The sequence below is a fragment of the Rana temporaria genome, chromosome 2 (assembly GCF_905171775.1).
Source record: "Rana temporaria chromosome 2, aRanTem1.1, whole genome shotgun sequence".
NCBI classification, from domain to species: domain Eukaryota; kingdom Metazoa; phylum Chordata; class Amphibia; order Anura; family Ranidae; genus Rana; species Rana temporaria.
Genome location: NC_053490.1, coordinates 433,659,056 through 433,680,587, shown reverse-complemented (window position 1 = coordinate 433,680,587; position 21,532 = coordinate 433,659,056). Strand labels below are relative to the sequence as shown.

Below are 21,532 nucleotides of genomic sequence, written 5' to 3'. Positions count from 1 at the left end.
GGCTGCGTGTGATGGGCACAGTGGCTGCGTGTGATGGGCACAGTGGCTGTGTTTGGGAACAGTGGCAACAATTGATTGCACAGTGGCTGCGTTTGATGGGCACAGTGGCTACGTGTGATTGGCACAGTGGCTGCGTGTGATTGGCACAGTGGCGACAATTTATGGTGGCACAGTGGCTGCGTGTGTTGGCACAAGTGGCTGCATGTGTTGGCACAAGTGGCTGCATGTGTTGGCACAAGTGGCTGCGTGTGATGGGCACAGTGACCCCTCCCGGCCCTGCCTACTGTTATCACCGCGGCGGGGAACATTACAGACAGCGTTCGTTTGAACAGCTGTTTTCCCCGCTGCGCATAGACACTCCCCCTTGGACGGATCTGTCCAATCGCGAGAAAGGGGGAGTGTCTATGTGACTCCCTCTTGCTCGCGATTGGACAGATCCGTCCAAGGGGGAGTGTCTATGCACGGCGGGGAAAACAGCTGTTCAAACGAACGCTGTCTAATGTTGCCCGCCGCGGTGATTAACGTGGCGGCGATTTCGGCCGCGGGGGTGGGCCGGATTAAAAGGTCCGCCGGGCCGTATACGGCCCGCGGGCCGTAGTTTGCCCAGGTCTGCTATATGGGGAGCTGGAACTACGATTTACAGTGCCGAAAGTTTGGCATTTACAGTACGGTTGCAGCCAAATGCCAGCTACACATAGGACACCCATCATTGGAGTTAATTTATTGATACATAGCAAGGTCCAAAACAATTTTTATTCTGGATTTCTGTTTTAAAAACTGTTTTGGATTTAAATACACTTATTAAGGTTACCATAGCACAATCTTTTTAATAAGCTTTTGATATGGCACAGTCCAGGCAAATTTAAAACTGATTGGGAATAAGTATGCACCCAGGCAAAACAGGAAAGAAAGAAGAAGAACTGCAGGTTGCCTTCAAAGGTCAGAAATCGTGTGAATAGTTTGATGTGCTGTAAAGCCAGCAGTACATAAATTGGCTAAATATTCAAATCAAGAAACCCAACATGAGCACTAATGCTCGTCTTACCAGAAAAAAAAAAAAAAAAACTTGTGTTGTGTTCAGCAAAAGTATTCTTTACAGTGTAAACATACAGCCAAAAAAAAAAAATGTAAAACCTTGGTGGAAACATGGTTTTAACATTAAGAGTCTTTCATCTTGCGCTTCTTTTTACGCGATTTCTTGGTGGTGGACTTCGCATTTGCCATATTATTTGCTTTCCTTTTCAACGTGACCTGTATCAGGTTTGATTTCTCTTCAGGCTTACTACACAGTCTCTCTTTTGCTGCAGTGTGAGCGGTGTTCAAATGCTTCTGTTCGTCACACGTGACTGAGCTGTTATCAGAAAAAACATTATTTAAAAAAATAAAATGCATGCAGACATTTCCTTTAAGACAATCCCTTACATAATACATTGTATCGTTTCTGCCCCCCCCCTTCACTGTGTCTCATAGTATCCCTGGGTTCTGCTTTTAGCGTGGTGGCTCCTCTATAGCCGTATTTAATGGACACAGAGGAGGCATCAGGGGACCAAGATCAACAGAGCTTCAAATTCATAAAGGGAGACTGTCGCCACAATTAAAAGGAATAAATAAAACTGTGTTCCAAGGCCTCATGTACACACTGCTGCTGCTAAACAGACGTTTAGGCTTAATGTACACGTGACGTTTTTACAACCTCTCCTGATTTAACTTGACAGATAGTAACCCAAATTTAAAATGGCTATTTTGCAGAGTTTAGCAGCGTTTAAAAAAAAAAAGCCTGTAAAAAAACACGGGTTACCACGTTTGGCGCTTGAAATGCCTCTAAACTCAGCGTCTGAACTCATTTTATTTGGCTTTCCAAAAAAACTCCCTAGAAACAGCTTTAAACGACCCTGTGTACATGTACTGATAAGATAATAGAGGAAAGTTCAAAAGCAGTTGGGAAAAAAAATAAAAATGTTCCTAAACGTCCATTGTGTACAGTGTACATGAGGCCTTAGGGTGCATTCACACCACGATTTTATCATCCTACTTGTTCTCACGATTTTTAGGTTTGAAATCGTACAAATCTGTATGGCAAAACGTATCCATTCACTTCCATTCATTAATGTAGGTCCCCAAGTGTATCCGATTTGATCCGCATCAGATTTGATACGATTTAAAATCGCATCAAAAATCGTGTTTGACCACGATTTTTGGTCCCGATTTGAAAATCGATTTAAAATTCGTGTCCGATTTTTTTTATATTGTGGTCAATCTAAATCGTAATAAATCGGATGACTGTGTGTTTTTATCCGATAAATCGTACCCGATTTTTTATTACGCATGCGCACTAGACACTGGAACGAGCTAGAAACTTCAAGAATTGTACAAAAGAAAAAAAAAACCATTCAAATAGCCAAAACTTTATGCCCATTGCCAGACATTATTTAAAATCAGGATCCGATTTTTTAGTGAAAATCGGATGGAAAATTTACATACGATTTTGTCATATACGATTCCATCTGATTTAACGGTCCGATTATCGGATGTAAAAATCGTGATGTGAACCTAGCCTTAGGAGTGGTTGGGCATTTCAACCGCCCGCCCCCCCCCCCCCCCCCCCCAAATACTCCGGGAACTCTGTTATCTTATCAGTATAGTACACAGGGTCGTTTATAGTTGTTTCTAGGCAGTCGAGTTTAGAGGCTTTTTTTGGAAATTAAAAATTAGTTCAGTGGCATTTCAAACGCCAAACGCTTCTAAACGAGGCAACCCACGTTTTGTTTATAGGCGCGTTTCCCCATTTAAAGCGGAGGTTCACCCTAAAACAATTATATACCATTACATCCAGCATACTTCCGACATCTACAGTATGCCTTTTTTTTTTTGCCGTACATACCGTTTTATTGTTATTTGCCCCCCGGCTTTCGGTTTCTGGCTCCCGCGGGAGGGGGGCGTTCCTATTCAGAGGTTAGATGATTGACGTCTGGTGAAAACGTCCCCTGGCGCATAAGGGGCGTCACCAGTTTTTCGTAAGTAGCCGACCTGCGAGTCGGCTCTATACCGCGCCTGCGCCTGCCATGTAGAGCTGACTGCGCAGGCGCCATATAGTTTGGCTACTTACGGAAAACTTGTGACGCGCCTTATGCGCCAGGGGAAGTTTTTCACCAGACGTCAATCATCTGATTAGGAACGCCCACTCCCGCGGGAGCCGGGGGGGGGGGGGGGAACAATAAAACGGTATGTACGGCAAAAAGATAAAAACAGCATACTGTAGATGTCGGAAGTATGCTGGATGTAATGGTATATAGAGGTTTTTTAGGGTGAATCTCTGCTTTAAAAAAAACAAAAAAAAAAAAACGCTTCTAAACAAACACAGCAAAACGCCTAAGGCTTCATGTACATGGGACGTTTTTATAACCTCTCCTGAACGATTTAACTTGACAGATAGTAATTCATGTTTAAAATGTCTGTCTTGCCGTGTTTACATGCCGCGTTTGCGAAGCATTTACTTAAAATGGGCAAAAACTAAAAACGCTCATCAGCGAAACGCTGCTTACCGAGTTTGGCGTCTGAACTCATTTTTTTTGCCTTCAGAAAAAGGCCTATAAATGCAACTGCCCAAAAACGACAGTAAACTAACCTGTCTACGTGTACACATAAGATAACATTGAATGAGTTCGGGGGCAGTTGAAAAAAAGTGTCCACCTGTCTCTGCAGTTTAGCAGCAGCAGTGTACATGGGGGCCTAACTGGTCCTCATGTTCCTTTCCTTTCTCCAAATGCATTGTCCTACTTATCACCATGCCCACTTCTGCTACCTGAAGGGGAAAAAACCTTCACTACTCTCCTCCCGTGCACCCTCTCATACCCTCCACCACTTGCCTCCTTCTCGCACTGCCCCTCTCAGACCTTTTACCACTCCTCTCCTGCCCCCAATCTTTCTTTGTTCCACTCCTCTTCCTCACTTGCTGCAGCCTCATTTTCCCTGTGGCAGTGCTCTCCTGCATTTGTCCACTAAAACAGTTTTAAATTGTTCATAATATCCCCAAACCCATATTGCCGATTCTGGAATGGGAACACTTGGAAACAGAATGGGTGTGTTTGAAAGACACCTCTAATCCCTAGTAGTTTAAATAAAAAATACCCCTACTCATAAGCCAGCACCTATTTGCAGTGCTTCTGTAGGCCTCTCCTAGGGAAATAGTAGTAATCACTTCCACAGCAATCACCAGAGGCCTTAGTTTATTTTAATGGCCCAGACAGCCAACGGTATACAGCCGCTTTCATATTGCTCCATTAAGCCCTGCAAAAACGCATATGGGTTTCAGGTGTGTTTTCTGGGTGCACATTACCCAGCATGCACCTGTGAAACATGAATGTGGCTCAACACACACACCAAAATGGGGAACTGTTTTTTTTATGTGGTTTTGCACCAAAGATGCAGCATGCAGGACTTTTCAGGACACACTGCACTTGCAGCGCAGTGGTGTGAAGTGTCCCATTGGATTTAAAGGGGTTGTATTTTTAGCACAGTAAAAACGCTTCAGTGTAAAAACAGCATTAGTTAACTGTTACCTAGGTTAAAATTCTCCAGCTGGTATTCTCCGACTGAGGAGTAAATCTGGCTGATGGATATGTAGGAATACATCTTGCTGAGTACTGAGACTCACACATAAAGGCCCCATGCAAATGACTATTTACACCTGTGATTTTGCCAAACACCTTGTGAAGAAGAAACTATGTAATCCCACAGATCAATCCTACTAGGGATTTAAGGGAGTAAATAATCACTATGCCAGCTCATCCAAACTAATTTTAGTTACATACCAGGGTTCCCCAACACACCATACTGAAAATCTGTTGCATTTTATTTAAATTGCTTTGCATACAATATAGTCCCTACCTCCCAAAGGGGAAACCTAATAAATGTCTTTACCTTCTGCTACCTTCGTCCTTGCGCTGAAACAGCGCAACAAAAAATCCGTTGGTGAGCGTTTCTGTAAAAGAGGCCCGGAGGCAACTATCTGATCCTGGAAATGTGTTTTGTCCTCGTACTGGCCATGATGGAAGCACCTTTACAAGCCTGGAAAATTTAGAAAAATAAAAAAGGTTTTTACAAATCAAGTACACAAAAGCATAGGATTACCACATACCTACACAAGGACCTGTACTGTACCTAAAATCTGTGTATTGTTCTAGAATGTCTTTGACCACATCTTCATTCTCCTCCTGGTGTACAGAGCAGGTAGAGTACACTACAGTTTGCACAGAAGAGAAGCTTAGAGCGTGGGATAGAGCGCGTCTCTGAAACGCTGACAAGGCTTGAAGTCTCTCACTCGTGTCTGATCCTGCCTCCTCACCGAGCATCCTCATACGGTCTGGCATGCCTATAAAACACAAAGTGAAACCTTAGTTAATGATAACTGCACCCTGTTCATTGCCTTTCTGTAATCATATAGGACAAAGCATTGCTCCCTGTAAAATAAAAACAAACACACCTGAGAAACCTTTTTAGGTTTAAAGCGGATGTGCCAGTAAAAAAAATATAAAAAGCCAGCAGCTACAAATGAAGAACGAGAACTATGTTTTGGGACTTTAAATGAAGCACACTGCTAATTGAATGAACCAGCTAAGGTATACACATTTATTGATTGCAAAGAGGGTGTGACAGACACATAGTAAACATACAATAAATAAGGTAAATATGAGCCTCAACAAAATAAAGTCTAGACAGTGCAAAATAATACCCATTAACAATTAAAGCGGTGGTTCACCCTCCTTAACATCATTCTAGCATTACATTCGGCATCGTAGCGCGAGCTACAGTATGCCGGTCTTACATTTTTTATCCCCGTACTCACTGTGCTATTGCACATTGAAAATTCCGACTCCCGCGGGGAATGGGCGTGCCTATGGAGAGGGAGGATGATTGACGGCCGGCTCTGGCACGTCACGCTCCCCGAAGACAGCCGGAGTAGGTCTCGGCTCTTCACGGCGCCTGCGCACAGGCTATGCGCAGGCGCCGTGAAGAGCCAAGCCTATTTCGGCTATTTCCGGAGAAGCGTGACGTGCCAGGGCCGGCCGTCAATCACCTTCTCTCACCATAGGAACGCCCATTCCCCGGAATCTTCAATGTACAATAGCACAGTGAGTACGGGGATAAAAAAGGTAAGACCGGCATACTGTAGCTCGCGCTACGATGCCGAATGTAATGCTAGAATAATAATATTTTTTTTTTTTTTTAATAGGGTGAACCCCCGCTTTAAGCATACATGGTAATGTATAGCAATCATAGGTCACACTGAATACTTCCAGACAATACATAGTTGCAGAAATTCATCTTACGGTAGCAATATAATGAAAGTACATGTAGCGTCTGAAAACCAAGTTTGCAATAGTATCAAAATCAATAAAATAACCGTAATAGTTGATCCATTAGAGTAGATTTAAAATATGAATGATGGGTCTATACTGTGACATCTCATTGTAAAGAATAAAGAGTGAGAAGGTGTCAAATGTGATACCGGAGGGGGGGTGGGTTCCGATCAGCGTGAGTTCCACTTTAGGGTGGAGCTCCGCTTTAAGCTAGAACATGTTGACAATTTTTACACAAATGTGATCAGTAAAGAGAAAGAAAAAAAAAAATCATAGCAAGATTTACCAAACCCAGGACCCTGCATTCACTATATCTGGTCTCCCACAGAACAAGCTAATACTTTTCCTCATCAGCAGTCTTGTAGATAGTGTGGGTTTAGACCGCGCTCAGAAGCTGGACTCAAAGTATTGAATGGTGGCTGCAATAAATCACATGTGCTCTTAAAGAATTGCTGGTACTTGAATGATAAAAAATAATACACTAGGACTTGACAAAGCGCATGTGCGCGAAACCGGCAGTCACGGCAACAGGGACGTTTGCGTTCCACGCTGGTCGCATCTGCTTCCTTGCACACGTCACTTCCGGTTCGGACCTCGTGACGTGTTTTTCTCACACTCTTTCAAACATTCAGTGATCACATTTGCTGTGCACCCTATTACCAAACATTTTTCGTTAAAAGACAGGCTCTGTACATATTTCCAAGTGCGCACCTGAAAGAGAATACTGCAAGGTGGTCAATATTTTCTTACCTGACCCGCTGCATGATGGGTCCACTAAAATGTGACTCACTTTCTGGTATTTTGGATCATCTGGACTGACAGTAAGGAAGTCTTGGTTGGCAAGCTCTTGACACGTGATCCCAGCCCGTAGTAGGAGCGTGCTCATTGTGGCTAAACGCTTTGTATCCAAGTCAAACGCAAAAACTTTTCTAAAAAAAAAAAATCAGACAATAGTTACAATAATAGGGTTGCATCTTCTCCAATATGACAGTGTGGTGTATATACGCACCATCTCAAATATTTCAAAAGCTGTTGCCCTGAATTAAAAATAAAAAATAAAAGCGATAGGGAACATCTAGAAATGTTTACCGACACAGCACCAAGTACCTGGAAAAATGTACTGTTTGCATAACTCCCAAAATAGCAGTGTACCTGCACCCATACGTCTAGCCAATTATGTGCCTAAAGCCCTGTACACACGGCCGGGAATCCCATCAGGAAAACCAAAGTTTTGTTTTTCCTGACGGGATTCCTGGTAAGCTTGCCTTGCAAAGCCGTGTATACAGATGGCCACTCAAAATAACTGCCGTTCTTTTGAATGGCAAGAACACGGTGACGTCATCGACTACGACGAGTCTGCGTCTCGTCACATTCGATTCCGTCACCGCCATCTTGCTACACCCCACACTAACTTTGTATGATACCGCGCATGCGTCAAAGTGTTATCCAGCATGTGCGGTTTTGTTACCCTGCAGGTAAGCATACAGACGACCGGTTTTCTCGTCAGGAAACACTCTGCCGGGAATCCCGACAAGGAACTGCTGTTCAAGAATCTCCCTGCCAATCAACAGGGTTCAGATCTGGCACGAGGAAGCAAAACCCTGGTCCGCTACAAAAATGGCCACCGCTACACAGACACATTGTGGAACAAGGTATTGGCCAGTGATGTGGAAAAGATCTATAGGGAGCCTACAGGCAACAAGCGTGACATCTCATTTACCTTCCCCTTGCCTTTTTTGGGGCACAGCTTTCATATTGTAGGTCTTCTAAAAACAGGCAATATACTAAAACATGATAACTTGAAGCAGAACTGCACCCTCCTATCCTTTGCAGCCAAGGAATCTGCAATCTTAACCTTGGTTTAAACTACAGTTGCCATACTGCTGCACATGTGAGCAGTTGTGATGCTAGCCATTTGATGGCTCGACAGTTCAGTTGAGAGGCAACATAGGCACATTAAGAACGCTAAAGGGTCCATGCACACTGGGTATAAAAAAACAAAGCAGTTTTTTCCCCCTTCAGCCTGTATAAGCAGCTCTATGTTAGCCCATTAGCCACATTAGGGCGATTACAGCCATATTAGCAGAGGAGCAGTTGCAAACAGAATCACGTTTTTTTAAAGGGGAGCTTTTGGGCAGAAAAAACGATTGACGCACATAAGTGCAGCATTTAGGAGCATTCTGCGTTTTCAAGTGTACATTGATTATAGTGAAAACTGAGCAGAGGGGAAAATTTTAAATGTCCATAAACTCTCAAACTGTTGTTCAGTATGAGCCACTATGAGCATCTTTGATGCTGCTTTTTCTGCCAGAAGCTGGCATTTTTTTCAGCTTGCCTAGTGTGCACGGACCCTTACAGTTATCATTCAAAGCATGTTCTCAGAAAACAATTTAATGCAGTGGGTTTAGTTCTGCTTTAAAATGCAAGATCACCTTTACAGAAAAAGCTGTAAGGTGAACTTAAACAGGTCCCCCTCCTTGCCTCCTGGTCCCACTGACCTGTACCGCCACAACCTCCGGTTATAAGCCCCGGGAAATCTGCGTCAGTCGCCTAGGGCATAGAAATATACTCTCTCCATCCTTGCGTCTTCTGCATAGCTGACAGGACGCCTATGCGTCCGATTGGTCGGTGTCACCCATGTGACAGCACTGACCAATTAGAATGCTTCAAAACTTATCCCTGACGAGGGACCTTTTGGACATTCAGCTCAGAAGATTTCTAAGCCCTGAGCTCCCGACGCAGAAATACCAGGGCTTAGAACCGGAGATTGCCGGAGTACAGGTCAGCGGGGGGGGGGCGAGGAGGGGGCATTATGGCTATACACTACGTGTAATCCATACTTCCTGTGCTAATAAGCACCCATTCAGTCTAATGGTATAATGCATCTTACTACTTACTCTATTTCCTGCATATCCCCAAGTAAAGCGACATGACCACAGCTTATGTCCTCAGTACCCCCCTCTTCTCTCTCTCTCTACCAAGTACAGCACTTGGTTTTTATTCAAATCGACAGCAAAAGGAATGACAAACAGGAAGTCATTGCCCCAACAGCCAATGGGAAATGACAATACAGGAAATTACCTCACATGATATGAATGTCAACAGAGAAAATGGATGACAAACACAGGCAAATCCTTCCAACAGCAGGAGTTTATACAACAACTAATGAACAATGACTAGGGGAGTCTTATGGGCTTGTCTGGGCAGGGACAGTGTGTATGACTTCCCACCCCTTGTACCTGGAAGCCATCATCCTCAACTAGACAGACAAAGGAAGCCGCATTGCTGGTCTTGAAATCATGGACGCTCTCATTGGCCATTACAATTCAAAGGCTCCCATTTTTACCGTTGGCATGAAACCTTATTCTGTGTTGTTCAGAGAACAATGCATACCCGGATTATACTACCGTTCCTGGATGGGATCCTATCTGCAGGGGCATGCCATGGCTCTATATGTGGTGATCAGGCACACAGGGGTGACATGAGCGTACATCCGCTTATAACCGATAATGTCTTTGCAGAGTGAACACATCCCACCCAGACGAATGTTCTGTGCATTGCACAGGGGCCCTTTCGCTGGCAGACATATGCCCACTCTGCAAACACCTCTCTCCAACCTCAGGAAGTTTTCCACAACCAGATGGGACTCAGCGTCAGTCTGCCCCAGTCAGCTCTTTAGAGTGGGCTGCGTGAGTACCAACACTGGGAGATACTATGACAATACACATTAAATACATTTGCATACAATTTTCACAACAGGGGGACATGTGTAAGCTCACCTTATAGAGTTTTCTGTAAAGGTGGACTTACCCTTCAAGGTTAACTATCGCTGAACTCATTTAAAGCATAAGTTCATCTTTCATAACATGTTACATCCACATTCATGGTGTAACATGTAATGAACAGACCGTCCCCCAGCTAGCAGGGAATCTTCTTCCCCCCACAAGCTGTCACTCATTCACAGTGTTCTGTTAATGGAAAACTACAAGGTGTGGCAGCCTTTGCGGCTGTCTGCTTTTAGTTTTCAATGAACGCTCTTTTCCCGTCAGATTGTATCTGGAAGAAAATCGACTATAAAGAAAAGGTGTCTATAGTAAATCTCCAAAAATAACCTGACAATTTTACCTGTTTTAGGTCGCTGAAGGAATGCCAACATAAAATGTACAACCTGAATTCTACAAGTTGCAATTTATTCCAACCAAGTAAACCCATCATCAATTCTGGCATTTCAAACTGAGCATATGATGCAAAAAATATATAAAACAGGGATTACCTTCAATAAAAAAAAAAAAAATACATCACCACAATAAGGGCTCAATCATACCATACATGCATGAAAACGGTTATGTCAAAAAAAATTCTGTGCAGAAAACTGCATACATAGTTCAGATTCCCATGCAGAAAGAATGTGCACGCGATAAAAGTGTTGTAATGTAAACAAGGCACATAGAGAACAATTGTTTTTTTTGTGCCCTTGCAGAAAAACTGATGTCTCTGCACCATGGTGTCAACGAGGCCTTAAGGCGACCTCTAGTCAGTCATGCTGGCCATTATTGGAATTAGCCCATTGAAGGACAGACCCAAAGATGATATTTATAATTAATTTCAACCGCCTTGATCTTCAGGTTTGCTGATCATTTTAATGTTAATTTTCATCGAAAGGTGACCTGGCAGGCATTTAGTGGGTGATCCTGAATGTCTTTTTTGCAGCATGTGTATTACACTGTCCTGTTGCAGAATCAGCATTTAGGTTGGTGCTCCATAAAATTGTGTATCAACCACCTGTTTGATCACCCTTGCGAGATAGCCCTAAGAGATCTGGGAACTCAAACAGAAAACGGTTGTGTTGCAAAAATCTCATTCTCAGAAGCAGCCAGGGTGTGGGCTGCGGCAAAAACATCCCCCTACCTCACACCTAAAAAATAGCTTGTAGGTATTTTGTATCTTACACATGCCATATTTTGGGGTTCCATCAAGTGGTCAGTTATGAAGCAAACAGCACTTGATTAAGACCTCTTATAATGCATACTGTGGTAAGTCATAGCAAATTGTAATTTTTGCTCTTCTTATGGCTGCAAACTGGATTATGTTGTGTGTGTGTCAATAACAGCATATACATTAGTAGATCACTCAAGGAGTATATGCCATGCACATTTTCCTCAGACACACATACCCCTTGTTTTGTATAATAGCAGCCAGATGGCTTGTCTTGTTTCCGGGAGCAGCGCAGGCATCAATAACATGGGCCCCAACAGGAGGGGACAGAAGCAATGCTGGGAGACAACTAGCCTACAAAAATAAAGTAAAATGAGCACACTGACAATATCTTGGTCTTGTGAAAAACATTACACCATTCCTAGAGGTTATTCTCACCTTGTCCTGCAGTATGAGATGTCCAGCTGTATATAATGAGTCTTTATGGAAATCTGTGTTGGGAGAAAAAACCAATAGATCGGGAATGTGGGAATCTTGGAGAAATCTCTTGCCAGGCTTCTGTGCAAATTGAGCAATTTCTTCTATACTGAACAAAACACAAAAAATTACAAATGTTTACAAAATGTTTTGAACATGTAAAGCAATGGCAATAAATTTCCCAATTATTCAACAGAATATGTAAAAAATGTAAACATGAACATAATGAAACACCAACAGACACCACTGAAATATAATGTCACAGTATTTACAAACGTAATTGTTAACCATGTGAAAAAAACAGTTTTTCCCTGTATAATTTGTTCTTAGCCCTGCCCCTTCAATTTACCCAGGTCTTCCTAATGGCATGAAGGTGAAGCAAGTTGGAATTGTCCAGGTTTGCGACAATCAACTTAAAGTCGTATTAAACATAGAATTTTACAAATTTGTGAAAAGCGGCATTTAAAAATTGTCAAACTATTTCAGAATGATGTTCACCATAAAATTGCAAAGTCTATCATCATCTACAGTACATAATATCAAAAGATTGTGAAGATCTCTGTGCACAAGGGCCCTTAGAAAGCACTGCATTAACAGCAAGCATGATTCATTAGCAGACATCACTGCATGGACTCAGGAATACTAGCGAAAATGACAGTCCACTGTGCCATCCAAAAACGTAAGAGAAAGCTCTATCACGAAAAAAGAAGCCTTATCTGAACAGGATTCAGAAACTTCCCTGTCTTCTCTGGGCCAAATCTCATTTAAAATGGTCTGTTGCAAAGTGGAAAGCTGTTCTATGGTCAGACGAATTGAAATTTGACATTTTTGGCAAACATCAGCGCCACATCCTCCGGAAAACTTGTTATTAGCAATAAATGTTGCACTGTCATCAAGTGCCTATATGAACTCATAAATGCATGATATCAAGTGATTAATTACAAAGTGCGTATAGTGCCTCAGGCCAGTAAAAAAGGTAAACTCATCCAATTAGGCCCCTTTCACATTGGGGCGGTTTGCAGGCGCTATTGTGCTAAAAATAGCGCCTGCAAACCGACCCTAAACAGTGGCTGCTATTTCTCCAGTGTAAAAGCCCTGAGCAGTGCGCTAGCAGGACCGCTCCAAAAGTCCTGCTAGCAGCATCTTTGGAGAGGTGAGGGGGAGCGGTGTGTGTACCACTCCTCCCCATTGAAATGAATGGGAAACCGCGGCTATACTGCCAGCAATTTGCCTCTGCAGAGGCACATTGCGGGCGGTATTACACCTTTTTCGGCCGCTAGCGGAGGTTAATACCGCACCGCTAGCAGCCGAATACCACCGCAATTTCGATGGTATAGCGCCGCAGTGTGAAAGGGGCCTTAGTGTAATCCACATTCATAAAAAACGTGTGCTATTATGCAAGGCAAATAAAGTGCGAAATCCAGAAAAATTATTTATAAAAAAAAAAATAAAAATAAAAAAACTGATAAAAAAGTCCAAAATATAGTCATTAATTGAAAAATAGCATTCAACATGTGCACATCCTGATGTGCTAGTACTGTAGGAGATCATCCAATCATGCTCCACTCCAAGATGAATAAATTAGCCTCTTACCAGAAATAAGACCTTATTAGGGTCTGACCTCGGTTTAGTGAGCACAGGTATGAAGAGATCCTTCCAGCAGGAAGGACCACAAGGTATTCCATCACTTGGACATGCTCTCCAGATCCCCTCACCATCATCAGGTCATATGAGGCATGATGTATAAAAAGGAGGAAAGAAAACATTGCGCAACGTCCATTCATACGAGTAATTATAAAAAGACATCTACTTACAAGACTGGTTAAAAAAAACAAGCATTATAAAGTAGAGTCCAGCGTCCCAGCGGGCATGCTGACGTCACAACTACTTCCTCCGCCTGTTGTACGTTTCGTCATAAGAGACGTCGTCGCTAGTGCAACGGGAGTTTCTCTCGACGGGGCACTATATGCTATTCTGTACTGAATGCCTGTTTAACCAGTTTTAGAAGTAGATGTATTTTATAATAATCTACTAATATGAATATACATCACTAATTGGATGAATTTACCTTATTTGCTGAGTCACTATACGCACTTCATTATTAATCGTTTGAGGGCATGCATTTGAGTTTATATAAGCACTTATTTGATGACAGTGCAACATTTCTCTCTTTATTTGTAATTTTATATGTGCAATAATACGAGTGCGGCTGTCAGCACTATTGATTATTAGTTATTCGTTTTACACTGAGCGCAGATAGTACTCATTAGAAATATCTTATTAGTGCTCAAAAGCCTGCATCTCAGATGGCATGAGGGTGCATTGGTACTATGGAATGGGCAGCTTGCACATCTGGAAAGGCATCATCAATGCTGAAAGATAGATCTCCCAGATGATGCCTTTCAGGGAAGGCCTTGCATATTTCAGCAGAACAATGCTAAACCGCATACTGCATCTATGACAACAGCATGGCTTTGTAATATAAGAGTCTGGCTGCTTTACTGGCCTGCCTGCAGTCCAGACCCTTCACCACAGTGAAAACATTTGGTGCATCTTGAAGTGAAAAATATGACAAAGACGACCCAGGACTATTGAGTAGTTAGAAACCTATATGAGGTACGAATGGGACAATATTACTCTCCCAAAACACCAGCAACTGGTCTCCTCAGTTCCCAAATGTTTATAAAGTATTGTTAAAGAAGTGTGGCCAAAGTTATTTTGGCCTTACTTTTATGGATCACAGGAGTGTAGTTCGTTCTGTTAAAAGCGTGCTTCAGCCCGCTGTCGGCTGACATAATAGAGTCCGTTCAGGCTCTGAAAAGATCCTGACCATATGGTCAGTATCCACCCAGAAGCCTGGATCGGCACCTGACTCAGCCTTTCAGCGACCTGCCCCCTCCATAGCCCAGCTCTCCAGTGAGCACTGGAGGAGAGAGCAGAAAGCCACTGACTGACAGTCACAGCTCTCCTCTCAGAGCAGAGGGTGAGAACTTACTTCTTTCGTAAAATGGTAAATTTTCTCAGTTTAAACATTTGATATGTATATAAAAATTAGGGTTTATTGCAAATCACTGCATTCTGTTTTTTATGTAGATTTTACACAGCGTCCCAACTTTTTGGGAATTGGGGTTGTGATCATGAATTATTTCCCGAACAAAAAAACCAACATCATTGCTACCTGAGAACTCACCTTCGTGCCTTTCCCAGGTAAGTATATCCCTGGCGTTTGAAATAAGAGATGATGTCATTCATGGAGCTCTTCAGTGTGTTCACACGTACATATCGCGGCAAGGCTGGTCCTAAGGGTAGAGAAGATGGCAAAGATGAGAAGAAAGTAGTAACACTTCTGAACCACTTCAGCCCCGGAAAAATGTATCCCCTTAATGACCAGGCCATGTTTTGCGATACAGCAATGCGTTACTTTAACAATTGCGAGGTCATGCGATGTTGTACCCAAACAAAATTTAGGTCCTTTTCCCCCACAAATAGAGCTTTATTTTGGTGGTATTTGATCACCTCTGGTTTTCATTTTTTTGCACTTTAAACAAACAAAAAAAAAATGTATGTATGTATGTATGTATGTATGTATGTATGTATGTATGTATGTATGTATGTATGTATGTATCCCCCAAAAAATACATTAAAAAAAATAAATGTATTCATCAATTTAGGCCAATATGTATTCTACATTTTTTTGGTAAAAAAATTAAAATAAAATCCCAATAAGCGTATGTTGATTGGTTTGAGCAAAAGTTATAGCATCTACAAAATATTTTATTTATTTTTACTAGTAATGGCGGTGATCAATGATTTTTTTTTTTAAGCGGGACTGCGACATTGCGGTGGTCAGATCAGACACCTAACTGAAATTTGACGCTTTTTTGGGAACCAGTGACATTATTACAGTGATCAGTGCTAAAAATATGTACTGACATTCTACTAATGACACTGGCAGGGAAGGGTTAACATCAGGAGCAATCAAGGAGTTAAATGTGTTCCCAGTTTGTGTTCTCTAACTGTGTGGCAGGACTGTGTGACTAGGGGGGGGGGGACACACACATCCATCTTCCTGCTTAGCAGTAAGACAGATCTCAGCGTCATGCCCTGGCAGAACGGAGATCTGCCTTGTCTACTTCGGCGGATTCCTATTCTGTCTCTGCGGGGAATGATCGTAGGCAGCCAGCTGACAGAGTCCGCTGGATCCGCTGATTGGCTCCCCCTGCAGGCCAATTGGATTGCTTGTGCCCACAAAAGCTAGTGTACGAATCTCCATACCGGTACGGTGATTTGTACAGCTGAGCCATCTTGCCGCAGTACATCTGCGGCGCGTGGTCAGCAAGCGATTAACCCGGTGCTAAAAAAAAAAAAAAAAATATTATAGATCTCTTTACCAAGATGACCACACTCCTTGCATGTGTAGGAACAATGTCATTTTGGAAATACAGTGCCTTGCGAAAGTATTTGGCCCCTTGAACTTTGCGACCTTTTGCCACATTATAGGCTTTAAAAACATAAAGATATAAAACTGTAATTTTCTTTTGAAGAATCAACAAGTGTGACACAATCATGAAGTGGAGCGAAGTTTATTGGATATTTCAAACTTTTTTAACAAATAAAAAACTGAAAAATTGGGCGTGCAAAATTATTCAGCCCCCTTAAGTTAATACTTTGTAGCGCCACCTTTTGCTGCGATTACAGCTGTAAGTCGCATGGGGTATGTCTCTATCAGTTTTGCACATCGAGAGACTGAAATTTTTGCCCATTCCTCCTTGCAAAACCGCTCAAGCTCAGTAAGGTTGGATGGAGAGCGTTTGTGAACAGCAGTTTTCAGTTCTTTCCACAGATTCTCGATTGGATTCAGGTCTGGACTTTGACTTGGCCATTCTAACACCTGGATATGTTTATTTGTGAACCATTCCATTGTAGATTTTGCTTTATGTTTTGGATCATTGTCTTGTTGGAAAACAAATCTCCGTCCCAGTCTCGGGTCGTTTGCAGACTCCATCAGGTTTTCTTCCAGAATGGTCCTGTATTTGGCTCCATCCATCTTTCCATCAATTTTAACCATCTTCCCTGTCCCTGCTGAAGAAAAGCAGGCCCAAACCATGATACTGCCACCACCATGTTTGACAGTGGGGATGGTGTGTTCAGGGTGATGAGCTGTGTTGCTTTTACGCCAAAAATAATGTTTTGCATTGTTGCCAAAAAGTTCAATTTTGGTTTCATCTGACCAGAGCACCTTCTTCCACATGTTTGATGTGTCTCCCAGGTGGCTTGTGGCAAACTTTAAACAACACTTTTTATGGATATCTTTAAGAAATGGCTTTCTTCTTGCCACTCTTCCATAAAGGCCAGATTTGTGCAGTATACGACTGATTGTTGTCCTATGGACAGAGTCTCCCACCTCAGCTGTAGATCTCTGCAGTTCATCCAGAGTGATCATGGGCCTCCTGGCTGCATCTCTGATCAGTCTTCTCCTTGTATGAGCTGAAAGTTTAGAGGGACGGCCAGGTCTTCGTAGATTTGCAGTGGTCTGATACTCCTTTCATTTCAATATTATCGCTTGCACAGTGCTCCTTGGGATGTTTAAAGCTTGGGAAATCTTTTTGTATCCAAATCCGGCTTTAAACTTCTCCACAACAGTATCTCGGACCTGCCTGGTGTGTTCCTTGTTCTTCATGATGCTCTCTGTGCTTTAAATGGACCTCTGAGACTATCACAGTGCAGGTGCATTTATACGGAAACTTGATTACACACAGGTGGATTCTATTTATCATCATTAGTCATTTAGGTCAACATTGGATCATTCAGAGATCCTCACTGAACTTCTGGAGAGAGTTTGCTGCACTGAAAGTAAAGGCTGAATAATTTTGCACGCCCAATTTTTCAGTTTTTTATTTGTTAAAAAAGTTTGAAATATCCAATAAATTTCGTTCCACTTCATGATTGTGTCCCACTTGTTGATTCTTCAAAAAAAATACAGTTTTATATCTATGTTTGAAGCCTGAAATGTGGCAAAAGGTCGCAAAGTTCAAGGGGGGCAAATACTTTCGCAGGGCACTGTAAAGCCTAGTACACACTACTAGTTATTTTTTTTTTCCATTCAACCCAGCGTGCTGAACAAAAACAAACCGACAAGTTAGGTCAGAGCCGCTTTACTAACAATCCAATGTTAGTACAACAATCTCCCCTGCTGTTCTATTGTATTCTAAAAGGGGGACAGGCCCCCCACCATAAAACTATGGTCAGTGCCGACTGGCAGACCCCTTTAAAGGGGTTGTAAATGTTTAAAATGTCCTTATTATTGCTCGCCCCCTCAAGAGGCTTTCTCCACACCAGGGAGAAAGCCTCGCATTACTGTGTGGAGTTACAGACAGAAGAACAGGAAGTGAGGATTTCTCAGAAGAAATAAGGACCTTTAAAAGCAAAATCGAAGGATGAGGTAAGTGAAGGAGGACAGCACTAAGGTAAAGGAAGCTATTTAGGGAATAACATTTTTTCTTTTACAACCCCTTTAAGTCATGCCCCTTCGACAGAAGCTAGGCAAATGGCTGACTTCTGTTGGAACATTCTGCAGTACCCAAAAGCCGAGCGTGGGCCGGTCTCTTTTGAACCAGCCGATGCTGCCCACCATTTGGCCCGTGTGTACAGGGCTTAAGGTGAGTGTTTGTTTTTGTCCTTAGTTCTTCTTTAATTATATATTAGAACTTGCATTGCTTTCTTCAGTATGTACATTGCAGGATTCCAAACTTTCCTGGCTCCTAGGAGCCCTTTAAAAAATAAATAAAGGAAGGATGACCGACTCTAACATACCATCAGCTACGCCACCCAAAGAAGTTAACAAGTCTTGATTGTTGCTGACCTTCTTCTTGACTTTTAACTTTGCGAGTTCAGCTTGTAACCGGGCCCGGTGAGCGAGAATGGTTGCCTTCCAGTAACCTCCACATTGCAAACCTTTGCCAAATAGCAAATCATACACTAGAACCTGAGACAGAAGGACACATGGTGAGCTGACCGATCATCTGGTAAGCATGCACACTTTAAAGGAGAAGTGTGGACTTTGAAAATAAAAAAAATACATACTCACCGGCATGCTGCAGCTGTTTCTTGTCGGCTCTAAGGCTGAGAACTGAGCAATACCATGTCCACCGGTGGCTCAGTTCTCGGTCCGCATGGAATAGACAGCAGTGACTGACAGTCACCGCTCCGTTCTTCGAGTGCTCACTGGAGCGCTGGACAGAGGAGAGGGGACTGCAGCTGGCTTCAGCTCTTAGTTGTGCGCTAAGAGGCAGGGCCAGCTGCCAATCACGCAGCTGGGTGGATCTCAACAATTTTGACAGGATCCTTTCAGAGCCTGAAGCGGCTGTGACGTCAATTGACAGCAAGCAATAGGCTGATCAACTGACTCTGGATGGTCACAGGAGGGCAAAAGTAAGTGCAATCAGGGCTGTCTTAATGAGAGGGCACACCTGGTGACTGCCCAGGGGCCCCAGCTGCATGGGGGGCCCCTGCCCTTTCCCCAAAGCATCTGATACTTGAGCCTGGGCTGCCCCGAAAATTGGAGCAGCCCGGGCTGTCCTTCTACATCCCAGATATCCCCCCAGCACTCTGACCCCTCTACACCCTAGATCAGGGATATGCAATTAGCGGACCTCCAGCTGTTTCAAAACTACAAGTTCCATCATGCCTTTGCATCTGGGTGTTATGCTTGTGGCTGTCAGAGTCCTGCTATGCCTCATGGGAATTGTAGTTCTGCAACAGCTGGAGGTCCGCTAATTGCATATCCCTGCCCTAGATGTCCCCTACCTACTTGATTTACGTTTACTTGCACTGTCTCCATTGTAGGGGCCCCAGAGCCAGGGGCCCATGATGCTATGAAGACGGCCCTGAGTGCAGTCCTGTGATCCAGAGAAGTATAGCCTAAAAAAGCTTTGTTCATACTGTTCTTTCAACTGTACAATTACTTGCAGCTAAATTTCAAAAGTAGTAACAAGAGCCTTAATCTGGTGCACAGCTTTCTTGAAATTGGCACATGCCATTTTAACCCTGCCCCAAAAAAACATACTGCCTCTCACTGCGTTCCCCCAGCACAATGCCCAAGCTGTCAACGCAATGTTTACATTATCGTCAATCCTTCCCATCTCTCAGGTGTTCAGAGATACTTCAAAGGGGAGCCAAGAGAGGGTTAAATGGGCCACACCAGAAGGCGGTATATTTTTTGGGGGAGGTCGGCAAACAATGCTTCCACAGACCCCCCCCAGTCAGTCGGGTCAGGTAGGGTTGCCACCTCATCCCTTTAAAACCAAACACATTACACAGGTTCACTTGGTACCTTATCTGCATTAAATAAGTCTCAGAACCTGTGCAATTCACATGCGTTTGGTTTTAAAAGGGATGAGGTGACAATTCTAGGGTCAAGTCAGTTCACCGACCCCGCACTTACCCCTTCTAGGTCACGGCAGCTCTGGGCTTCCCCTGCAGCACGCCGTTTGTCTCCTTCTACTCGGCCAATCGGATCGCCTCACCTTTCGGCCAATCAGGTGACAGGTCTCATGACTCGCTTCCGGATTGGCCCAGGAGGAGAATCGGCGTGACGATAGCAAATATTAATTTGCTATTGTCACACAAGTGAGCCCACCCTATTAGATTCCCATTGGAATTCATGCATCCCACATGTAGATAGGGGGGCCAGGTGCACAGATGAGGGAGGTGGCGCCCCCTATGGATGGGGCAATACAATTATCATCATCACTTTACTGACTTTCCCCCATTATAGATCATACTTCTACTGATGACAGCCCAGCCTGCAGGGGGCGCCATCCTACTCACTTTGGCCAGGTTGAAGGGCAGTTTCTTGTTCCCCCCTCGCAGTAGCTGTGAGCTGGCGATGACGTCATCGAGCACGGAAGAGAAGCGCAGAGTCTCACACAGTAGAGCGTACAGCTGACGGACATTCTGGGTGACAAGGAAAACAAGGGGTTAATCAGTGCTGCCACGTGCCGTGGGTGTGTGTATATAATGACGGGGGGTGAGAAGGGGCACCTTGTAGCCGCTGTCATACACTAAGCTCTTCACAGCGCCTTCCTTCCGCCCCAGCTTGTCCAGGATCCCCGCCGCCATCTGGTACACAGCCATGGCCGCTCCAAGCTACACACGTGTTTTCCCTACGGCCATTCACTGCCTGCGATTTACGACACCAGCCTGTTCCGGGACGTCGCTTTACGGCTCCAGCGTGCGTGTGGCGTCTCTGTGCTAAGGGTAGAGTGGGCGGGGCTAAACAAAGCTCTCTCTAATGGGAATTCTTATGTATAACTGTCATAGAAAACCCCTGGAAACATGTTATTAATCCACACCTCCCAACTTTGTGAGATGGGAATGAGGGGCAACTGTTAGCAAAGTATGTAGGCATAGGACACACGCCACCTTACAGTAGATTTACCTCTACTATTCCTTTAAAGCAGTGGTTCACTCTAAAAAACAAGTTTCTACCATGAAATCCAGCATACTAGCGTGAGCTACAGTATGCCTTTATTTTTATTTTTTTGCGCCGTACTCACAGTTTAATCCCGTAGTTAAGTTTCAGACTCCCCACGGGGAATGGGCGTTCCTATGCAGAGGCGTTCCTATGATTGACGGCCGGCTATGGCACGTCACGCTTCCCGAAAATAGCCGGAGTAGGACTCGGCTCTTCACGGCGCTATACGGCGCCTGCGCACAGACTAGGAGCTGACTGCGCAGGCGCCGCGAAGAGCCAAGTCCTA

The 21,532-nt window shown here is 43.7% G+C and overlaps 1 protein-coding gene across 1 annotated transcript; it reads right to left on the bottom strand.

Annotated features, from left to right (window-relative positions):
* Positions 1-709: 709 nt before the first annotated feature.
* NSUN5 (NOP2/Sun RNA methyltransferase 5) lies at positions 710-20,975 on the bottom strand. Its single transcript, XM_040338339.1, has 10 exons — positions 20,814-20,975; positions 20,601-20,726; positions 18,585-18,756; positions 14,962-15,070; positions 11,733-11,880; positions 11,533-11,648; positions 7,110-7,288; positions 5,161-5,371; positions 4,921-5,067; positions 710-1,351 (listed from the first exon to the last, which is right to left on the bottom strand). The coding sequence occupies exons 1-10, from the start codon at positions 20,904-20,906 to the stop codon at positions 1,159-1,161; spliced, it is 1,494 nt and encodes a 497-aa protein (XP_040194273.1). The 5' UTR covers positions 20,907-20,975; the 3' UTR covers positions 710-1,158.
* Between the last annotated feature and the right edge of the window lie 557 nt (positions 20,976-21,532).

Bases quoted from the DNA above. Each gene is read 5' to 3' on its own strand.
- NSUN5 (XM_040338339.1), bottom strand. From the start codon at position 20,906: ATGGCTGTGTACCAGATGGCGGCGGGGATCCTGGACAAGCTGGGGCGG. The intron at 11,649-11,732 runs GTGAGAATAACC...TTATTTTTGTAG, and splicing joins ATCTCATACTGCAGGACAAG to GCTAGTTGTCTCCCAGCATT. The intron at 7,289-11,532 runs GTATGTGTGTCT...TTTTTTTTTTAG, and splicing joins GCTATTATACAAAACAAGGG to AAAAGTTTTTGCGTTTGACT.